The 21,902-nt window shown below is 37.1% G+C and overlaps 1 protein-coding gene across 10 annotated transcripts in view; it reads right to left on the bottom strand.

Moving 5' to 3' along the window:
• Window positions 1-21,902, bottom strand: part of PHF3 (PHD finger protein 3) — a 171,676-nt gene that overhangs the window by 140,370 nt on the left and 9,404 nt on the right. For 8 of the 10 annotated variants that reach the window (XM_043439440.1, XM_043439441.1, XM_043439445.1 and 5 more), the window contains exon 2: window positions 17,649-17,917. The exons of 1 other annotated variant lie outside the window; for it this stretch is intronic. In XM_043439440.1, the coding sequence (XP_043295375.1) occupies window positions 17,649-17,892 (244 nt within the window). In that variant the 5' untranslated portion in view covers window positions 17,893-17,917. Of the gene's footprint in view, window positions 1-17,648; window positions 17,918-21,902 lie in introns of those variants that run through there. One more of the 10 variants, XM_043439439.1, reaches the window with a different exon arrangement.

Raw genomic sequence — 21,902 nt, 5'->3', positions numbered from 1 at the left:
AAAGTCGTTTTACAAACTGAGACCCATGTTCTATTAGTTAGGAGTGAAAAACATACACTCACCCTAGAAAAATCTTTGAAGAGTGTAGCAGGCTCAGTTCTGAAAACAGGTCAAGTATTTAAACCCAGGTTGATCTGAGAGCTGGCACAGACCTATCATGAAAAATAGGTCCTGATCTCAGCGCCTGCACAGAGTAAACTAAAGAAACTGTACCTGAGCCCACTGGCTAGCTGCTCAATGTCCATTCAGCCTGCCTTCCTCATTCATGAATTCCTGTTATTTCACATGGTCATCCAAATTAAGACTACACTTTTCAATCTCCCCTACTATCAGATCTGGCCACTGTCTAAGTGACAACCACCAGAATGAAAGGACAAGTGGTACATGCAATTCTCAGGAGGTGACCGTAAAGGAAGGGGGCATGCCTTCACCTTTCCTTTAACTGGCCAGGCACCAACCTGACAGCTGGAAGAGCCATCACAAACTATGAGGTGACTCTCGAGCCAGGGATCACACCTGATAGTGCAAGGAAGAGAGAACTTAAGTCCCTGACACTGTAGAGTCCCATCAGCTCTCAGCTACTTTCTTCTGGGTTATTTCATAACAAAATAAATTATTTTTTTTCAAGATGCACTTATCTAACGCAGGTGGTGGTGTTTAACTCTATCCCAGTAAGCCAGACAGAGGGAGGATCAGCATGCCGTGCCAAAGATTTAGTGGGGAGTGCTCTTGGTACAGACATCTGCAGAAGGAAAGGGAGGAAGCAGGACTGGAGCGAACGGAAAGTTGGGATATGGTACAGCAGGAATAAAGGCCTCAGCCAGCCCTGGGGGGAGCTCAGAAGCTGAGGGGGATCTTCCTGAGTTCAGTCATCTTGAGCTGAGGCATCACTTCTTGAGGTGAGCCATCGTGAGTTGTGATGACGGCACCAGGCTTTTGTACCCCCAGAGCACCCAGTCACTGGATGCAGACTGCCCTACGAAGAGGGGCTGGCTCAGGGTGTGGCAACTCCATCACAAAGGCAACAGTGAAGTGGGTTCTCTGCTGGCAGCACTCCTTTATTACTACTGTTACCTAGAAGTTTTTTGTCACTCCCAGTGGAACCTAAACCTAGGCCAAAAGGCCAAAACTTTTTCATCAAGATGACCCAGTGACTTACAATCCATTAGAATCAGATCTATGACAGCAACAGACTAGGAAAAGAACAGAAAGCCTTGAACAGATAAAGCATTTCTAGGGTCAGCCAGGAGACTGAGGATGCCTAGATCTATGATATGGGAAAATCCAGGTAACCAGATTTTCCTAATTTTTTAATAGCAGGGATTTGCCATTTTCACTTTTCACTTTCATGCACTGGAGAAGGAAATGGCAACCCACTCCAGTGTTCTTGCCTGGAGAACCCCAGGGAGCCTGGTGGGCTGCCGTCTATGGAGTCGCACAGAGTCGGACACGACTGAAGCGACGTAGCAGCAGCAGCAGCCACTACCACGGAATTATGAAATTGAACTCCTCTGGCTGGCAGGTACACTCATCTCCAGGACAGGAAGGGCAGGCCAGGGGTAGGGCCCTAAAACAAGCTAACCTCTCTCTTTGACCAATAAAAGTCAAACAGTCCTGTCAAGATCTCATAAGAACTGCAGGTGCAGCTCTTTTATCAGAATTCCTTTTTCACTATCAAAAGATAGCAAAGAGTTTAGAGATTTCATAATTCAATTTTCTCCCTGATGGGGAAAAAAATTAGAATAAAATTATCGGAGTAATTAGATAAAGGAACAGAAAATCAAAATCAAGATGAAGAAAGCAAGGATCTTTAGTTTTCTTTATACCCAAATTATTTTCAAACTACAAAGCAGAATAATTCATTACTTTAAAGATTAACAAGCTGTTTATAAGCCATTCATGTTGATTAATAAGTAAGCTAAGTACCAACTTTCGCTCATCTAGTGTGGAACAATATTCGACAATTACAAGTATATTCTATCATTTGGTACCACATTAAACAATTATCAAATTAAGAATCCTAGTCTATCAAGTTGCAAAATTATAGACTACTAGCCTTTCTGCCCAAAGAATATTACCCATTACCCACATGCAGTGCCATAAAAGTTTTTTATTCCACTATGTTAATATGTACCAACATAAATACTTGCAAAATCACCTACATATGAAAAAATTTAATAATGCAAATAGTTGTGGAACTGTTAAGGAGTTAACGATCTTATTTAAATTAGCTACATACTTATGGCAACTAGAAGCATGGTACTGACAAATTTGTTAACAGCAGCAATTGAGATGCAGACATAGAGGACAGACTTACGAACAAGGGTGGGGAACAACAGGGAAAGGGTGAGATGAATGAAGAGCAGCATGGACGCGTATACACTAACATATGCACACAGCCAGCCAGTGGGAGTGCTGCAGGCCTCAGGGAGCTCACACGGGGCTCTCTAACAATCTAGAGGCGGGAGCGAGATTCAGGAGGGAGGGCACGTATGTGCAGCTGCAGTTAACTCATGTTGATGTATGACAGGAATCAAAACAATACTGTAAACCAATAATCAATTAAAAGTAAATATTGAAAAAAAGGAAAAAAATTAGCTATGTACTAATGTGATATGCTTACATGCTTTAATTCTGAGCTATGATCACAGATAAGGTATAAAAACTAATTTTCATTATAGATAGAATAAGCAATTAATTTTGGAGGGAAATAAAACACATTCTGCAAATAAAGAATGAGGCTGAAAGGAATTCAGCTGAGAAGGAAGAGGTAGAAAGGTAAAAGAATTCAGAATATGAAAGATGGTCAGCAAGAAGCGTAACATATTATTTTCAAAATACTGTAGGATAAAGGATTTAAAAACACTTCTCTTTCATACCTCTGCACAAAACTAGGACTCACAGGTCAGGCTCACTGCATTAGTATTCTAAAACAACAGAGTTATGGGCTTAAAAAACTTATGAAAAGCCAATCTGAAAATATGACCATTCTAAACCTTGTTAAAGAGAAACTTCAAATTTATATATCTTCAAAACTGACTCATGTCTGTTATGTCCTTCTTGTATTTTAAATACAACTTAAGATATCTTTAAAATCTGACAAGTATTTTCTTCAAAATATTGTACCAGCCATATTTTATGAATTCTACATCTTTAAATAACAACGACAAAAAATTTCCAGATTGTGACAAAAGTGATAAAATAATCAAATTATTTTTGCTCTGGCAAGAGAAAAAATACCTTGCCTTTCTGACTTAAAATACAAGTGATGGTTTTCTCTTTTTGCACACCACCAGCAGGAGGCAGTAGTTCAATAATCACAGACAGAAATCAAATTTTAAACTACATTTCCAAACCAGTGGTCTTACAATGAGATTTCTCAGATGTGCCTTTTCTCCCATTAAAGAAAGTATAAAACTATTTAAATTACCACACTGCAATCAAATAATTATCAGACATCATTTTAAGTTAAGATATCTAAATAGAAATTAATGTTCACTCCTTTTAACTACCCCAGGCTGCTATCCACTCAAAGGGGCATCATTCACACTGTATTCTCTGACTGGTACTCACTGGAGTTGTACAAGCCAACCAGTAAATTGCTCTCATCCTAATCTTGAACTCTAGTTACAGGAAAACAACTTTACCATGCAAAAGGAATAAAATTGTGTTTAGAACAATGTCATCATTTTAGATTCCTTGATTTCAGTAAACTTCTAAATAATCATACCATGACAATTTACCTCTTTGCTATGTAAATATAAACTGAGTAATCAATTATCATTCAAGATGACCTAGAGACATAGACAAAAGTTAATGATAAAAGATTCAAAATTAAGGAAAAGCAGTATTTTAGGGAAGAAGAGATCACAAAGGACAGTACCAACAACAGTAGCTCCAGTCCAGAAATCATCTCAGAACATTCTCAACTAAAGCAAACAACATAAGTATGAAAAAGTACAAGTGGCAGAAGTACAAAGTACAGGGCTAAAGCGATTCAAACAGAATACAGGCAATGCTCATGGTGACAATGGCCACAAAGGATTCTGCAATCCTGCCTGACTGGAAGAAAACTGCAGGAATAATAACTGAAACTAAAGGGGTTAGAAGTCTATGAATTTTACTCAACAAGTTGCCAGTTTAACCATGGACTATAAAGTGATCTTCACTTACGTCTGAAATTAGGCTTCTCCTATTTACGTGTTAAGAGAATCCAAAATCATTTTCTGAGAAAAATCTTGACTCTGTCCTCCTCTCCACAGGGAGGGCAGAGCAGCCTCCTACTATTCACAAAGATGTCACTACCAGTGCCTTTAAATTTTCACATGCACTTAGCTGGCAAAAAAGAAGGGGTAAGGTGAGAGATAACTGCATTCCCAACAGTTCTCAGAGAAGATGAGTTATCAATATACTCAGAAATATGATGTTGAGAATGATATCCAAGATGAGCTGTCTGAAAAATAACCTAATACCTAACCTAGGACTAGGTCAGACCACTCTATTAGTCCCTATAATTCTACTGGGATACACATTGAGGGATACCACAAGAAAAGGTCCTATGTTCACTGAAAATATGTTAAGGATTTTCTTTTATTATATCACATCACAATAGAACTGTGAATTAAATGTCTAATTTTAATATCAGAAATAACTTCCCTTTCCCTGGGCACTGGATTTGTTTTTACCTACACTGTTCTCCTCTTCAACAACTTTGCAAAATCTGAGAGCCAAAGCAGTGTCCCACCTACTTGATTTACTACTTTAATCTCTGGTCTCACAACAGAGCCCTACTTCGCTCCTTTCTTTGTACTCTTTTTCTTTTTTTCCAGTTAAAAAATTTACTGAATATCTACTACCACCTCCTTTGATCTTTTAACAGAACCTTAAAAAACAAAAAAGAAAATGTCTTCTAATTTTTCTAGTCTTAATCTTAACAGCACTCATGTACTTGAAGGCAGGAAGAAAATCTATTCCAGTTCAAGTACTATGCCTTATTATAAATTTGGGAAATTACTTAACTACCTCAAAATCTCAGTTTATTCAGCTATAAAATGGGGTTAATTCTACTTTTCTAAAGCAAAGACATAACACTGGCAAAGTACTTTTATACAGTACCTAGCACATTAACATCCACAAAATATTAACAATTTTATCAACTTCCTTTATATATAATCCCAGAGAGAAAACACCTGGGGACCATATAAGCAGACTCTGCCTGCAAACTCCCTATGAAACTACATTCCCAAAAATCTTGAGATTAAAACTAGCTTCATGACAACACATATAAACTAACTATAAAAGTTCAAAGAATATCATGTTCTGAATCAAATTGATTATGCCACAGTACTCAGACATTTAGTGAAGTGCCAGGCTAAATGTTACCATGAAGGTATTTTCACATGAGATTTAAAACAACAGAGTTTCAGTGAAGCAGATTATTGTATACAATGTGGGTTCAGTTCGGTTGCTCAGTCTTGTCCGACAACTTCCGACCCCATGAACCGCAGCACGCCACGCCTCCCTGTCCTTCACCAACTCCCGTAGTTTACTCAAACTCATGCCATCCAAACAACTCATCCTCTGTCGTCCCTTCTCCTGCCTTCAGTCTTTCCCAGCATCAGTGTCTTTTCAAACAAGTCAGTTCTTTCCATCAGGTGGCCAAAGTATTGGACTTTCAGCTTCAGCATCAGTCCTTCCAATGAACACCCAGGACTCATTTCCTTTAGGATGGACTGGATGGATCTCCTTGCAGTCCAAGGGACTCTCAAGAGTCCTCTCCAATACCACAGTTCAAAAGCATTAATTCTTCAACGCTCAGCTTTCTTTATAGTCCAACACTCATATCCATACATGACTATTGGAAAAACCATAGCTTTGACGGACCTTTGATGGCAAAGTAATGTCTCTGCTTTTTAATATGCTGTCTAGGTTCGTTGTAGCTTTTCTTCCAAGGAAGCAAGCGTCCTTTAATTTCACGGCTGCAGTCACCATCTGCAGTGATTTTGCAGCCTTAAAAAATGAAGTCTTTCACCATTTCCACATCAATTTGCCATGAAGTGATGGGACCAGATGCCATGATATTAGTCTTCTGAATGTTGAATTTTAAGCCAACTTTTTCACTCTCCTCTTTCACTTTCATCAAGAGGCTCTTTAGTTCTTCTCCGCTTTCTGACGTAAGTGTGGTGTCATCTGCACATTTGAGGTTATTGATATTTCTCCTGGCAATCATGATTCCAGCTTGTGCTTCATGCAGCGCGGCATTTCTCATGATGTACTCTGCATATGAGTTACATAAGCAGGGTGACAATATACAGCCTTGATGTACTCCTTTCCCAATTTGGAACCAGTCTGTTGTTCCATGTCCACTTCTAACTGCTGCTTCCTGACCTGCATACAGATTTCTCAGGAGGCAGGTCAGGTGTTCTGGTATTCCCATCTCTTTTAAGAATTTTCCACAGTTGATTGTGATCCACACAGTCAAAAGCTTTGTCACAGTCAATAAAGCAAAAGTAGATGTTCTTCTGGAACTCTCTTGCTTTTTCGACGAGCCAACGGATGTTGGCAATTTGATCTCTGGTTCCTCTGCCTTTTCTAAATCCAGCTTGAACATCTAGAAGTGCACAGTTCACGTATTGTTGAAGCCTGGCCTGGAGAATTTTCTAGTGTGTGACATGAGTGCAATTGTGCAGTAGTTGTGAGCATTCCTTGGCACTGCCCTTTTTTGGGATTGGAATGAAAACAGACCTTTTCCAGTCCTGTGGCCACTGCTGAGTTCTCCAAATTTGCTGGCATACTGGGTGCAGCACTTTCACAGCATCATGTTTTAGGGTCTGAAATAGCTCAACTAGAATTCCATCACCTCCACTAGCTTTGTTCCTAGCGATGCTTCCTAAGGCCCACTTGACTTTGCATTTCAGTATGCCTGGCTCTAGGTGAGTGACCACACCATTATGATTACCTGGGTCTTAAAGATCTTTTTTGTGCAGTTCTTTTGCATATTCTTGCCACCTCTTCTTAGTATCTTCTGCTTCTGTTAGGTCCATACCATTTGTCCTTTATTGTGCCCATCTTTGCATGAAATGTTCCCTTGGTATCTTTGATTTTCTTGAAGAGATCTCTAGTTTTTCCCATTCTATTGTTTTCTGCTATTTCTTTGCACTGATCACAGAGGAAAGCTTTCTTATCTCCTCTTGCTATTCTTTGGCACTCTGCATTCAAATGGGTATATCTTTCCTTTTCTCCTTTGCCTTTTGCTTCTCTGCTTTTCATAGGTGTTTTTAAGGCCTCCTCAGACAACCATTTTGCCTTTTTGCATTTCTTTTTTTGGGGGGATGGTCTTGATCCCTGTCTCCTGTACAGTATCACAAACCTTCATCCATAGTTCTTCAGGCACTCTGTCTATCAGTTCTAATCCCTTGAATCTATTTCTCACTTCCACTCAATAGGCATAAGGGATTTGATGTAGGTCATACCTGAATGGTCTAGTGGATTTCCCTACTTTCTTCACTTTAAGTCTGAATTTGGCAATAAGGAGTTCATGATCTGAGCCACAGTCAGCTCCTGGTCTTGTTTTTGCTGACTGTATAGAGCTTCTGCATCTTTGGCTGCAAAGAATATAATCAATCTGATTTCCGTGTTGACCATCTGGTGATGTCCGTGTGTAGAGTCTTCACTTGTGTTGGTGGAAGAAGGTGTTTCCTATGCCCAGTGCGTTCTCCTGGCAAAACTTTGTTAGCCTTTGCCCTGCTTCATTCTGTACTACAAGGCCAGATTTGCCTGTTACTCCAGGTATCTCCTGACTTCCTACTTTTGCATTCCAGTCCCATATAATGAAAATGACATCTTTTTTGGGTGTTAGTTCTAGAAGTGGGTGGGCCTCATCAAATCAGTTGAAGGCCTTAAGAGAAAAAAGGTAGAGGTTCCCCAAATAGGAGGGAATTTTGTCTCCAAACGGCTTCAGACTCAAGCTGCAACATCAGTTTTTCCCTGGGTGTCCAGTCTACCCTGCAGGTGTGGGGCTTGCCAGCCCCTACAATTATACAAAATATTCTTAAGATAAACAAGTCTCAATTAGTCAAGCAAGCAATCTCATGTGCTCTCCATATACACACATCCCATTTTCTCTGTAAAATCTGACGAGAGGTAGCAGAGATTTGCAAATTCTGAGAAGTCTGTTAATAGGTTTATTACTAACAAAACTAGCAATATAACTTATAGGTTAAGAAATTTTGAACGGAAGGGAACAAATGCCAACTGACGACAGAAGAAACAAACAGTGTAAAACTCAACACTGACAAAAGCTAGAAAGCAATGCACAGGATTCCGAAATCCATTAAGTAATAATTACTGGGTATCAGAAATTTTATATCCATTATGGAATGATAGAGGGTATTGACAGTGAGTTAGACCAGAAATAAGGAATTAACTTAAGGACTAAATACTGAGAGGTCAACTTCATGCCTTCCCTGACTTCAGCACCCAGTAAAGCTGATAGCCAAGCACTGAACTCTAATCAAGGAAATCTCTTCTTAACCCTAAACTGAAAGTGAAAGAACAAGCTACAGGAAACAAGACCACAATCTCCTCATAATAAGGAGCTTCACTCCCTGGCATTCAAAGATTACTCAAAATAACCATATCATTACCCAGGTAAAGCCCACTTACCCCACAGCAAAATTTAACATTAATTTTCTATTTCCTCCCATTTTAAACAACAAGCAACCAAAAATAATCATTTAGGGGAAGTGTGCAACACTATGGGAAACATCAAAATAAACAAATGGAAAAAACGAATTCAGACTATAAAGAAACTCTTACTATATACCTATCCCTGGAGAAGGAAAGGACAACCCACTCCAGTATTCTCCATAGGGTCACAAAGAGTCAGACACGACTGAGGCGACTTAGCACAGACACGCGCACTATACACCTATACAACAGAGCACTTTTCAAAAATGGTACAGATAAAGAGAACAGTTCTCAGAAACAGTAACTGTCAAAATTAAATATTCAAAGAGATGGAAAATATGGCAGTGAATCTCTAAAAAGACATAAAGCAAAACGATGGAAAAGATGAAAGAAAGAGGTAACAAAAATGGGCAATTAATCCAAAAGGGCCAACACCTACTAGGAGTTTGCAGAAAAAAATAGTAGAAAACTTCCCAGAACTAAAGGGATCTCTCTTCAAATGAAAAGGCCCACCAAGTGCCAGCAAAAATAAATCAAAGACTAAACACCAAAAGATAAGAACATCCTAAAGCAGATCTGAAAGCTGGCACAGACTGTGGCTCAGATCATGAACTCCTTATTGCCACATTCAGACTTAAAGTGAAGAAAGTAGGGAAATCCACTAGACCATTCAGGTATGAATGAATCCCTAACGATTATACAGTGGAAGTGACAAACAGATTTAAGCGATTAGATATGACAGACAGAGTGCCTGAAGAACTATGGATGAAGGTTCGTGACGTTGTACAGGAAGCAGTGAACAAGACCATCCCCAAGAAAAAGAAATGCAAAAAGGCAAAATGGTTCTCTGAGGAGGCCTTAAAAACACCTATGAAAAGAAGAGAAGCAAAAGGCAAGGGAGAAAAGGAAAGATATACCCATTTGAATACAGAGTTCCAAAGAAGAGCAAGGAGACACAAGAAAGCCTTCCTCAGTGATCAGTGCAAAGAAATAAGAGGAAAACAACAGAAAGGGAAAAACTAGAGATCTCTTCAAGAAAATTAGATACCAAGGGAACATTTCATGCAAAGATGGGCACAATAAACAACAGAAATGGTATGGACATAACAGAAGCAGAATATATTAAGAAGAGGTGGCAAGAACACACAGAACTGTACAAAAAAGATCTTCATGACCCAGATAACCACGACAGCGTAATCACTCACTTAGAGCCAGACATCCTGGAATGTGAAGTCAAGTGGGCCTTAGGAAGCATCACTATGAACAAAGCTAGTGGAGGTGATGGAACTCCAGCTGAGCATTTCAAATCCTAAAACATGATGCTGTCAAAGTGCTGTACTCATTATGCCAGCAAATTTGGAGAACTCAGCAGTGGCCACTGGACTGGAAAAGGTCAGTTTTCATTCCAATCCCAAAGAAAGGCAATGCTCAAAACTATCGCACAACTGCGCTCATCTCACACACTAGCAAAGTAATGCTCAAAATTCTCCAAAACAGGCTTCAACAGTATGTGAACTGTGCACTTCCAGATGTTCAAGATGGATTTAGAAAAGGCAGAGAAACCAGAGATCAAATTGCCAACATCCGTTGGCTCGTCGAAAAAGTAAGAGAGTTCCAGAAAAACATCTACTTTTGCTTTATTTACTACACCAAAGCCTTTGACAGTGTGGATCACAACAAACTGTGGAAAACTCTTAAAAAAGATGGGAATACCAGAACACCTGACCTGCCTCCTGAGAAATCTGTATGCAGGTCAGGAAGCAGCAGTTAGAAGTGGACATGGAACAACAGACTGGTTCCAAATTGGGAAAGGAGTACATCAAGGCTGTATATTGTCACCCTGCTTATGTAACTCATATGCAGAGTACATCATGAGAAATGCCGCGCTGCATGAAGCACAAGCTGGAATCATGATTGCCAGGAGAAATATCAATAACCTCAAATGTGCAGATGACACCACACTTACGTCAGAAAGCAGAGAAGAACTAAAGAGCCTCTTGATGAAAGTGAAAGAGGAGAGTGAAAAAGTTGGCTTAAAGCTCAACATTCAGAAAACTAAGGTCATGGCATCTGGTCCCATCACTTCATGGAAAATAGATAGGGAAACAATGGAAACAATGACAGACTTCATTTTTTAAGGCTGCAAAATCACTGCAGATGGTGACTGCAGCCATGAAATTAGAAGACGCTTGCTTCTTGGAAGAAAAGCTACAACCAATCTAGACAGCATATTAAAAAGCAGAGACATTACTTTGCCAACAAAAGTCCATCTAGTCAAATCTATGGTTTTTCCAGTAGCCATGTCTGGATATGAGAGTGGACTTAAAAAAAGCCGAGCACAGAAGAATTGATGCTTTTGAACTGTGGTATTAGAGAAGACTCTTGAGAGTCCCTTGAATGCAAGGAGATCCAACCAGTCAAGGAAATCAGTCCTGAATATTCATTGAAGGACTGATGCTGAAGCTGAAACTCCAATACTTTGGCCACCTGATGAAAAGAACTGACTCACTGGAAAAGACCCTGATGCTGGGAAAGATTGAAGATAGAAGAAGGGGATGACAGAAGATGAGATAGTTGGATGGCATCACTGATTCAATGAATGAGAGTTTGAGTAAACTCCAGGAGTTGGTGATGGACAGGGAGGCCTGGCATGCTGCAGTCCATGGGGTCGTAAAGAGTTACACACAACTCAGCAACTAAACTGAAAGCAGGGTAGGGTACAGAGAAAGTCACCTAACAAAGCAACAAGTCTCATACAAACCCAAGCAACCAACCCATCAGGAATACCAGATACAAAATTTTAAGGAAACTGATATTCGTTTCTATAAAGGCAAATTATTAGTCAAGTGTAATATTATTAGAAAGGTACTAAGGATGTCATTAAGTAAAGAGGGCATAGCTAAAAAAACTGACATCCAGGAAAACAACAGCTTCACTCAAGGAGAGCAGAGACACTCGGGGATGACAGATGTACAAGCCTGGAGCACAGCAAACGCAGACAGAACAGGACACTGACAGAGGGCGCTGGGAGCAGGTAGTTTCAGTAAACTCAGAAGTATGCCCAGGATCGTGGGTAAAGAAGTCTGTTGTATAACAGTTCAGAAATGCAAGCTAAAAAATAATAATACTGGAACTTCCCTGGTAGTCCAGTGTTAAAGAATTCGCCTGCCAATCCCTAGTCTGGGAAGATTCCACATGCCTCGGGGCAACTAAGCCAGCACACCGCCAACTGCTGACCTCTGTCCTAGATTCTGCAAGCTGCAAATAAGGAGCCTGAGAGCCCTGACTGAAGCCCCCACCCAGGAGCCCGCACTCCGCACCAGGGAAACCACCACAAAGAGCAGCCTGCGGACGGCCGCAGAGTCCCCTCACCGCAACCAGAGAAAGCCTGTGTGCAGCACTGAAGACCCAGGACAGCCAGAAACTAAAAATAATAACAACACAGAGCAAATTTTAAGTAACAGAGGAAAGGAAGAAACTGAAAGATATTAGGAATACAGTGATGAATACATGATTAATTTTATTCCACATTTTAAACTTAAAAGACAGAAAATTAAATGCTCAGTCAATGTAAGGTAAAATTAAAATATGTTCTGCTTTATACTACATCAAATTAAGAAAAGCAAAAGTCAACTGAATCAAACAGAGGTAAAACAGAAAGGCCACAAAATATACCAACTAAAACCGTAAACTGGAAAACTCTGGTTGGGCCAAAAATTTCCTCTCTTCATTTTCTGAATTTAGAAACTGGCATTTTAATGTTTGTGTTAAAGGACTTATTTGTTTTATCTGAGTTCAATTCTGTTATTTTGGTAGTAAGGATGACTTGTGGCAATGATTAATGAAAAATACATGTTTGTGAAGAATTGACAATCTATTTAAAATGTCTAAATTGAATACAGTGAGGGCATAAGAAATAAGATGGAAAGAAACTGAATTAAGAGCAATGAAAGTTGTTTACATAAAAGTAGTTATCATTATGCTTTTCAAGTTGTATTTCAAATAATTTAAAGAATCAATGAAATACATTAAGCCTACAAATAAGATTTAGTATTAAAGTAAACATAATTTAACTTTTAATAAGAAATAACAGGCACTTTATGTTGGGACAGACAATGACAGAGGACTCTGGGAGGACACTGGTCATGAAAGGTCACCTAACAGAAACTCTATGGGACAAAATTCCCCAATGAAAGACCTGGGTCAAGGGGGTCACACCCAGCAAACGCATAAATCCCATAACCCAGGGAACCTATCATTCTATCTTGAGGGAATCGCAAGTTCTCCCTTTCAGCCAATCAAACTCTGCCCCCTCTCTTTCCCATTATTCGTAAAATAGTCAAATCTCTTGTCCAAGTGACAAACTTTCAAAAATCTATGGCTGCTGTTTTGTCCTACTGTTTCCACTTCCCAGTATTTTCTCTTCTCCACTGATTTTACAAAGTGTTTGCCTCTCTTTTGTTTGTTCTCCCGACAGCGTTAGTGGTAAAGAACCACCCCCTGTCAATGCAGGTAGACATAAAGAGATATGGGTTCGATCTCTTGAGTTGGGTAGATCCCCTGGAGGAGGGCACGGGCAGCCCAATCCAATATCCTTGCCTGGAGAATCCGACGGACAGAGGATCCTGGCGGGCTACAGCCCATGGGGTCCAAAGAGTCAGGCATGACTCAGCATGCATACACACCTGACTTTCACTGAAACCCCTCTAACTCAAAACATATAATATTAATCATCAATCTCACAGAAAAAAATCTCTATTCCTAAAGGCTATGAATGTTCTTACAAGGTTGATCAGTTACTCTTTACTAACATTCAACTAAAGGGTTTACACTTTTTCTTAACCAATATACTGTCATTTCATTTGCATAGCTACTTTACACGTACTAAATTTGTATTTTATTGTTCAAGTGTAGCTCTCAAAAATAAGATCAGTGGCAAAGGGATGTTCACTAAAGCACAGAAGTTAAAAAAAAAAAAAAATCAATGAACACTACTATTCGGAATAATAAAATTAGTGGGAAAAAAACCCCAGTGCAAATATGTAACGAATGCATATGTGAAGTTGGATCTGCAAATGTAATAAATTGGCACCGTCTGCTGCCCCAACATACAAAGTACAAATAAGGAAAACAAAACTACTATCTGACAACCGAATCTTACTGAACCAGGGGTCCGTCGTGTTTAGTTCAATGTACTGACTGGAAATGTTGTCCAAGAGTAGCATGAAGCCATAAAAAGCTGTAAATATCTTTCAAACAAATCTCAGTGATGCAAAAGAACAATCATCTTTCCAGAACAAGTACCATAAATTTTTTAATATTACACAGATGAATTCTGCCTTTAATGATGAAGGAGCCCACAGAACTATGTTTAAAAGTTAAAAATCTGTGTGCTTAAAAAAAAAAGGCCCAAATCACACTGCTGCTGAGAAGCTTGTAAAACTACTCTTAACATGTATTAACAATACTTTGCTCAGAAGAAAAGTAGCACAAGCTAAAATTCTTATTAAACAACTCTACTTGATGTCATAAATTACCAGTGGCATTCTTGATAGGAAACAACTATCACATATGTATGGTAGCAGAAATTTACAACTGAAAAAACTATACAATATGAATTTCTTTACAACTGAAAAAACACCTAACCACACGACATGAATCAACTCTTGGTAAGCTACTGAATTCAATGACTGTTTGATGCTTTTAATCTCCAAAAACCATGCTACATTAGGGACTTTTTTTTAATTCAGTGACTGATGGTTTTTAAACAATGATATAGCCTGGAAAGGACACCCAGGTTTCACTAAAGGATGCAACAGCTATAAGCACTACCTAAATGAAAGGCTGCTCTGAATAGCCATACTATCTACAGTACATCCCTCCTCCTCCTGGTCTCAAGGAAATAAATCAAATTACAGCCACTGAACATTTCTCTTCTACCAGGTAAAGAAATGGTTTCATAAACATAAGATTTGTTTCACACTTATGAATCATGGCTGTTTGTAAAGTAAGAGATAAAATTAATAATTCTTTATTACACTGACAATGTCAGTTTTTCAAATAGCACTTCAATGATTTTTAATACATTCCTAATGTAGTATATTTAACCAATATAGTCAGTATTCTGAACCTATTACTTGGGAAAATATTATTTTTATTTTAAACATAACAGGAATTTTTAAGAATACAAATAATTGGTTTGATCATCAAGATCAAATACTTTCCAAATTTAAAGGGTTTCCTCAATTATTAGAGTATTTTTTAAAATTTATTACCAGGCAAATCTAAAAACCATATGCAAGCACTACATTTACATAAATACATTTAGAGTCAAAAGCATCCATAAGAGGATCAGAAATCTACTGGTTATCTCTCAAGATTAAACAGTGAGCATCCTAACTCTGAGCATCTGACAGCACTAAAGATGATCCTCCATGTGTCCTTCCTATTTTTATAACTGTTAAAGTTTCTCTAGGATTCCTGGAAACAATGAACTATAATGAAAAATTTATATAAGAAATATAATGGAAGACATTCAACAATCGCTCTTTAACAACTACAGCAACCAACCTATGTGAGCATAGGAGAACAAAACAGCAGTTATTGTTTGCTATCTTTTGCACTGTTAAAACCAAGGATACAAAATAACTATAATCTATAACTCTCGATGGCCTGAGAAATACTAAAGAGCCATTATCCTGCAAAGCTTTAGTCAAGACAATTAGTAAAAACCTAGAGAGCCAGGTACAAACATCTGGGTAAGAACTTTATCCTTTTGAGTTTATATCAAAATGCTGAAGCAGTCTGTTAACAGCTTAAAGTTACAATAGGGTGTCACTAAATAGTTTACAAAAAAAAATTTTTTTAATGTTTTCCACTTTGCTATCATTAGAAAATATGTTGGCCTTTTACTGAACCAAATATCCCAAAGGACCAAAGAAATTTTGAAATAATCCAAGATAAATCCACTGCTTTGTGGCACAATGAAATCTAAGCAATCCTGCAAGGAGCTTTATAATCTTAAAATTTCCCACACATATTTCCTTACATATCTTGAAAGTGTATGGATACATACCACATATACTAACACAGTTTTGCTTTAAAAACCAAGATAAATAATTGTAGCAAACAAATTTAAAACAGGAAAATTTAGAAAATATTTCTACTTGTAGGTTCTTAATAAAAAAGTTAAAAGTTTACAATCAAATTGTAAACCACTATTAACCAGAACTCAAAAAAATTTAAGTATTTGAATATAGTGTTCTAAGTCTTCTATCAGCAAAAGAAATATCCAGCCAGAGACTTTTCATATAAAAAAAAAACAAAAAACTTTTCACATCAACAGAAAATTTAAAAAAAAGACTGTAAGTAGGAACACCAGTATTACTCAGGGACTAAAAAATAAATTTGCCAGTTCCAGGCCTAACAGAACATCCTTAAGGGTAACTGTACTTCTAGTAATAAGCATATAAGTATTCAACAATCTTTCTTCCTGAAATCAGACTAAGCTGTGAAACTTTGTACATATAATCAGTGTCAAAAGTGCTTGACAATAATTAGATATACTATACTGACACAGGAACAATGCATACATAAAACAAAATTTTATAAGCTTTAAAACATTTAAGAATACAATGACAACAAAAAACAATGTAAACCTATGCAATAACATAACACAATGTACATAATTCAGAGATACACCATTATTAGCAAGCAATTCAAAAGACTTCAGCATTAAGTTGTTAAAATGAAAGATTCTTAGAAGCCAAAGTGTTGAGTCAGAGTAATCTGACAAATTTACTAATGAATAGCAGGCCACCTAATCCAAACTTTAAGTACTCTTATATCAAAACATTAGGTAGGAAATTTTAAAAAGGTAATGAAAATTACTGAAAAACTGTAGTGCATAAGTCTTGAGTCACTGATAAACAGGACACTACCACATAAGCCTGAACTAAAAGCCTAACCTCTCCATGTGAAGCTGCTTTTCCTTTGTCTAATTTTTAGCGTACAGAATAGCTAATTGCTCCAAAGTTTGTTGTAATATTTTCTCTGCTTTATTTAAAAAAATCCTACATATTTTTCCACATAGTAATATGACCTCTGAAGTAATCTCTTATTAAGAATTTGATTAGCAGTACAGAAAGTTACCCTCTGAAAGTTACTTTCAGTTACTTCAACTATAGATCTGAAAGAAGTGTCATCTGTCCAGTGGCAATATAATGCAAGCCACATAAGTAATTTTAAATTTTCAAGGAATCACTAAAAAAAAAAAAAAAAAAAAAAAAACTAAAAACAGGTGAAATTAATTTTAATAAATATTTAACCAAAAATACCCAAAATATCATCTCAACATGTAATCTACATTTTTAAAACTTGATGAAACATTTTACAATCTTTTATTCACATTGAACGTTTAAAATAAAATGTGCAATTTACAGCACATCTCAACTAAGAGAGACTCATTTCAAGTGGTTAAGTGGATAGTGGTTGCTATGCTGGACAGCACAGATCTTCCTCTGGTTTTCTGAGATATCACACAAGTACAAAACACTAAAAGACTTGCAATGGGAACACACAATAAGAGCTAGGATGGGCGCAGGGAAAGGTCAATTCAGGCATTTCCCTCGACTCCAACAGACTTAGGATGACATCACATCGCAACTGATGAGGCAATCGCTATCTGCTAGGAGTCCCAATTTATACCTGTTGTCATGATGTAATTATTAACAGCACCCCCTATGATTCTCAAATTACATGGTTACCCTATCTATATCCAAAACATCCTCAAAGATAACTCCACATTCTTTGGAAGAAAATTTAAATTCTAATTCTGATGACTAGAAAAGGAGCTCTAAATCCAAAGGAAAGAATCCTAAATGTACTACCCTCATCAAAAAAAAACTGCTGAAAATTCCTTTTATTTTAAATTGCAGACTAAAAAAAAAAGTAAAAATTACCTGTTGAACAAGGCATCTGGAAATTGGGATCATTGCTATCCAAAACAGGCAAACAGAACTGGTTACTTGCAGATCCTAGCATAGGATCCTTATCGCTGAGCATGTTCTTCAGCGAGTCCTCTAAGACATTTTGACTTGTACTAAAATCCTCACAGACTTCATTCTCCAGGTTGGATCCTAGAAATAGGGCATCATCTAAGTGTTCAGTAGGAATTAAATGATTAAATGTATCAACTATATCCATGAAGACTTCTGTGTGTCTTTCAGCCCTATAGAAAGACAAAAAAAATACCATAAGAAATAAAGCTATCAACTGATAATCACCTAAAACCAAATTATTTTAATAGTTTTGAGTCTATGAACACACTTAGGTTATTTCTAAATTGTTTTAAAAAACTCCTCACTGCTTTTAGAATATACATTTGGACATGTAGAACGAATCTTTGCTAAACAATGTTTCTCCATCATGCATGTAGAATTTCATTTTAACAGACCCTATTAAAGGTTCACTTGATTAATTTTAGAGAAAAAAACTATGTATATATAGTCCATTAACTTGACACATTTGAAAGAATTACATGGTTTAAATCATAAAAACCATATGTTTTTAACCACACTCTCTTCGTAAATTAAGACTCAGACACTGCTTATTAGTAAAGGTCATATAAAAGAACTAAAATCAAATCATTTAAAGTACTGTCCCATATTTATTAAAACTGTAAACACCCTTGCTTTATTTACAATGCATTTAAATTATTTAAAGAAACACAAAAAAAATTTTTTTTGTGGGACAAGAAAAAAATGGAAAGAAACTATTAATTAAATCCAACAAATCAAAACTCAAAAAAACTAGACACACGCAGGCACAGATGTGCACATACACACACTTGGAGGGAGCATCCCTTTTAAGATAAAATAAATGTCAAGAAAAGAATGTATCAGATATTTATATTTGTCTTAGTGAGCTATGTGGGGTTTATACAGATTATCAAGGTAATCCCCTATTCAAACTGTACCTAGGCATTGCTCAACAAAGGTCATTTCAAGCTCTAGAGGAGCCTTAATTATCAAAAGCTGAATTATTATTGGTTTCAGAGAACAATGAACTAATAATGTATTCTGGGTGACAGAGAAGAGTCAACTAAATAAGATCTAGTAATACTGAATTAGCTAGAAAATTCCACTAATTAACCTACAACATCTTGGATTTCAAAATTCCAAACATTAGCTCCAATTCTACCAAACTTTCTTCAAACTGTCTTTGAATTCTTTATCCTATAAAAATGAGAAGAGGAAGTTCAAAGACACTCTACAGCTTACTGGGTATATACTATATGCTACTAAACATTTTACCTACATTTTTAATTCACTTATTCCCAGTGATAATAATAACAGACTCTATTAATATCCTAGTTTTGTAAACAAAAGACATTTAAACATGTTCCCTGAAGTCAGAGCTAAACATCCAAACCTAGGTTTTAAGGCTATATAGCCCACTGTTGTTAACTCTAACCCTTTCATACTGGTAGAAAGGCAGCCTTTTACAAAGGTGGAAACTGACTGGATTTGACTCATTAAAGGTTCTTCTTTTAAAAACATTTTCCAACAAATCAGTAGTTGTCTGGGGCCTTGGATAAGAGAGGGACTGACTGCAAATAACAGGAATGTATTTTGAAGGATGATGAAAATGTCCTGAAATTTGACTGTACATATATCCTGAAATTTGACTGAGTACATATACCCATCAAAGTTCACCAATCTGTTCATTTTAAATGGATGCAGTTTCACTGCAACTCAATTTAAAATTTAAAGGAAAGGAAAAAAATTGCCTCTTACAAAAGCTGATCCTCTTCTAAATATAAGATTTCAGTATCTCTTCTCAAATTTTGCAAATTATTTACACTGAAATATTAACAAAGCACCAAAGCAAAATGTTAAATATTTTACTGATCATCTTACATGCATTCTCTAATTACAACATTTAGAGAAAACTGAGCTACATAGTGATGAAAAGTCAGGGGCAGTTTTAATTCCTTGAAGCTATCTGATCTCAGTACCTAAGAAAGGTTCAATTATCATACATCCCCAATACTTCCACTAATATATCTTTAGATTCCAAAGAAATTGTAATATAGTAAATTTCTGATAATTAAAAATAATTTACAAAAATGTTACTAAATATTTACAAAATTAGCTAGAACTACCAACAAATTTGTTTATCTGAATATGCTAGAATCCAAAGTTAATCACAAGCCAAAACAAACCCCTCTTCAGAGTGGCATTCCAGGTGAAACAAAGAAAAAAAGGCAATTCCACTTCAAGAAACAAACAGTTACCTTTCTTTATAATATAATATGTTGAATCTACTAACTATGCACTCATTCCCAAAGCAACACAAGTTTGGGAAATTCTACAAATTTCACCCAACGTCAGTCTTTGTTGCACCAACTTCTGCATTCTGGAGACATTCACGACATTCAGAAGGTACAGTTATATGGCTCGAAATCACCGAGCTACACAGAAGACCAACCAGCCCATTCTAAACAAGCAATATTTTTTTTCAGTGGTACTACTATTGAACCATCCCAAACTCTTTTACTAAAAAGTGCCTTCAGAACCTCAGGCATAGTTGCTTTTTTTTTTTTTAATTGAGACATGGTTGCCTTACAATGGTGTATCAGCTTCTGCTGTATAACGAAGCAAATCAGCCGTATATACACATATATCCCCTCCTCCCTCCTGGACCCGGTTCCCACCCCCCATCCCATCCCTCTAGGTCACCACGGAGCACCGCGCTGAGCTCCCGGCACTACAGAGCAGGTTTCCACTAGCTATCTATTGTACACATGGTAGTTTCAACAGCAGACAATATTTAGTCTTTAAAGATCAATTTAAAAAAAAGAGTAAAGCACACTGTATATCAGATCAGTGAACCTAATTCTCCAATTTTTTTTTTTCTGGACAAAACTAGTATGACTTATAAAGTATGTTGCCCTGGATTAAATAAGCAGATTAGGAAAACTGTAAAAAGTCGAGAAAGACCAGTATAGCAAAGTTACATTTCTTTAATATCTTTATTCAGCAAGTGATCACTAAGCAGTTACCACTGTACAAGACACGGTGAATGTGCCAAGGCAACTGGGGATCTTATAAGACAAAATATGGTATAAAGCACCCCAAACTTATGGGTCCAAAGTAGACAATTTCAACAGAAGTGTTTTGTGCAATTGTTATAAACTGATAAGACTGAATCTTCATAAGTTGTTCCAACAGGCTTTGGAGCCAATTTCAAATAATGCCAAAAAATCACAGTATACAGACATATGGCAAGATTGTCTTGAAAGTAACACTGATTGGAGTATAAATCATTTTATATATCAAGTATACAGTATCAAAAATAAAAACTCTCCATGCTAAATTGTAAAACAAATTTTAGCCAACTGGAGAAATATTAACTTACTTAACACAAATATCCTAATCTACTAAATGCAATGTGGTATCCTGATCTGGATCATGGAACAGAAAAAAGAGAGTAGTGGAAAAACTGGTGAAATCAGAATCAAATCCAGAGTTCAGTTAACAGTAATGTTAATCTCTAGTTGTGATTAAAAAAAAAAAAAAAATAGCATTAGGACTTCCTGAGTGGTCCAATGGTTAAGAATCCACCTTTTAATGCAAGGGACAAGGTTTGATCCCTGGTCAGGGAACTCAGATGTCATAGGCCTCGGGACAACAAAGCTCCAGGTTGCAACTGAGCCGGAGAGCCACAGGGAAACTGGAGCACTGCAACTAAGACCCAACGCAGTCAAACAAACACTAAAGAAAAAAAAAAAAAAAAAGACACTAGCATTATGTCGGACATAATCAAGAAAACTAGATTCTACACCATGTTTGCAACTTTTCTATAAATCTAAAATTACTCCAAAATAAGGTCAAAAAAAAAAAAAAAAAGAACACTAACCTAAAATACAATGTCCTGAAATACCTAGCCATGCAGATAGACAAAGATAACTGATCCAATTAAGGAGAAATTTAAGAGATGATTCGGTGTCCTTTCTATTATAATTAAACAAACTGCTTGATTTAAACAAATTTCTAGGAATTCCTTTTTTTCCACAGAGCCTCAGTGGTAAAGACTCCACCTGTAATGCAGGAGACTTAAGTGCAATTCCTGGGTGGAGAAGATCCCCTGGAGAAGGAATTGGCAACCCACTCCATTATTTTGCTAGGAAAATCCCATGAACAGAGGAGACT

Source organism: Cervus canadensis, chromosome 20 (assembly GCF_019320065.1).
Source record: "Cervus canadensis isolate Bull #8, Minnesota chromosome 20, ASM1932006v1, whole genome shotgun sequence".
Taxonomy (NCBI): Eukaryota; Metazoa; Chordata; class Mammalia; order Artiodactyla; family Cervidae; genus Cervus; species Cervus canadensis.
Note: the sequence above shows the minus strand (reverse complement) of the source record. Positions and strands in the feature narration are given on the sequence as shown.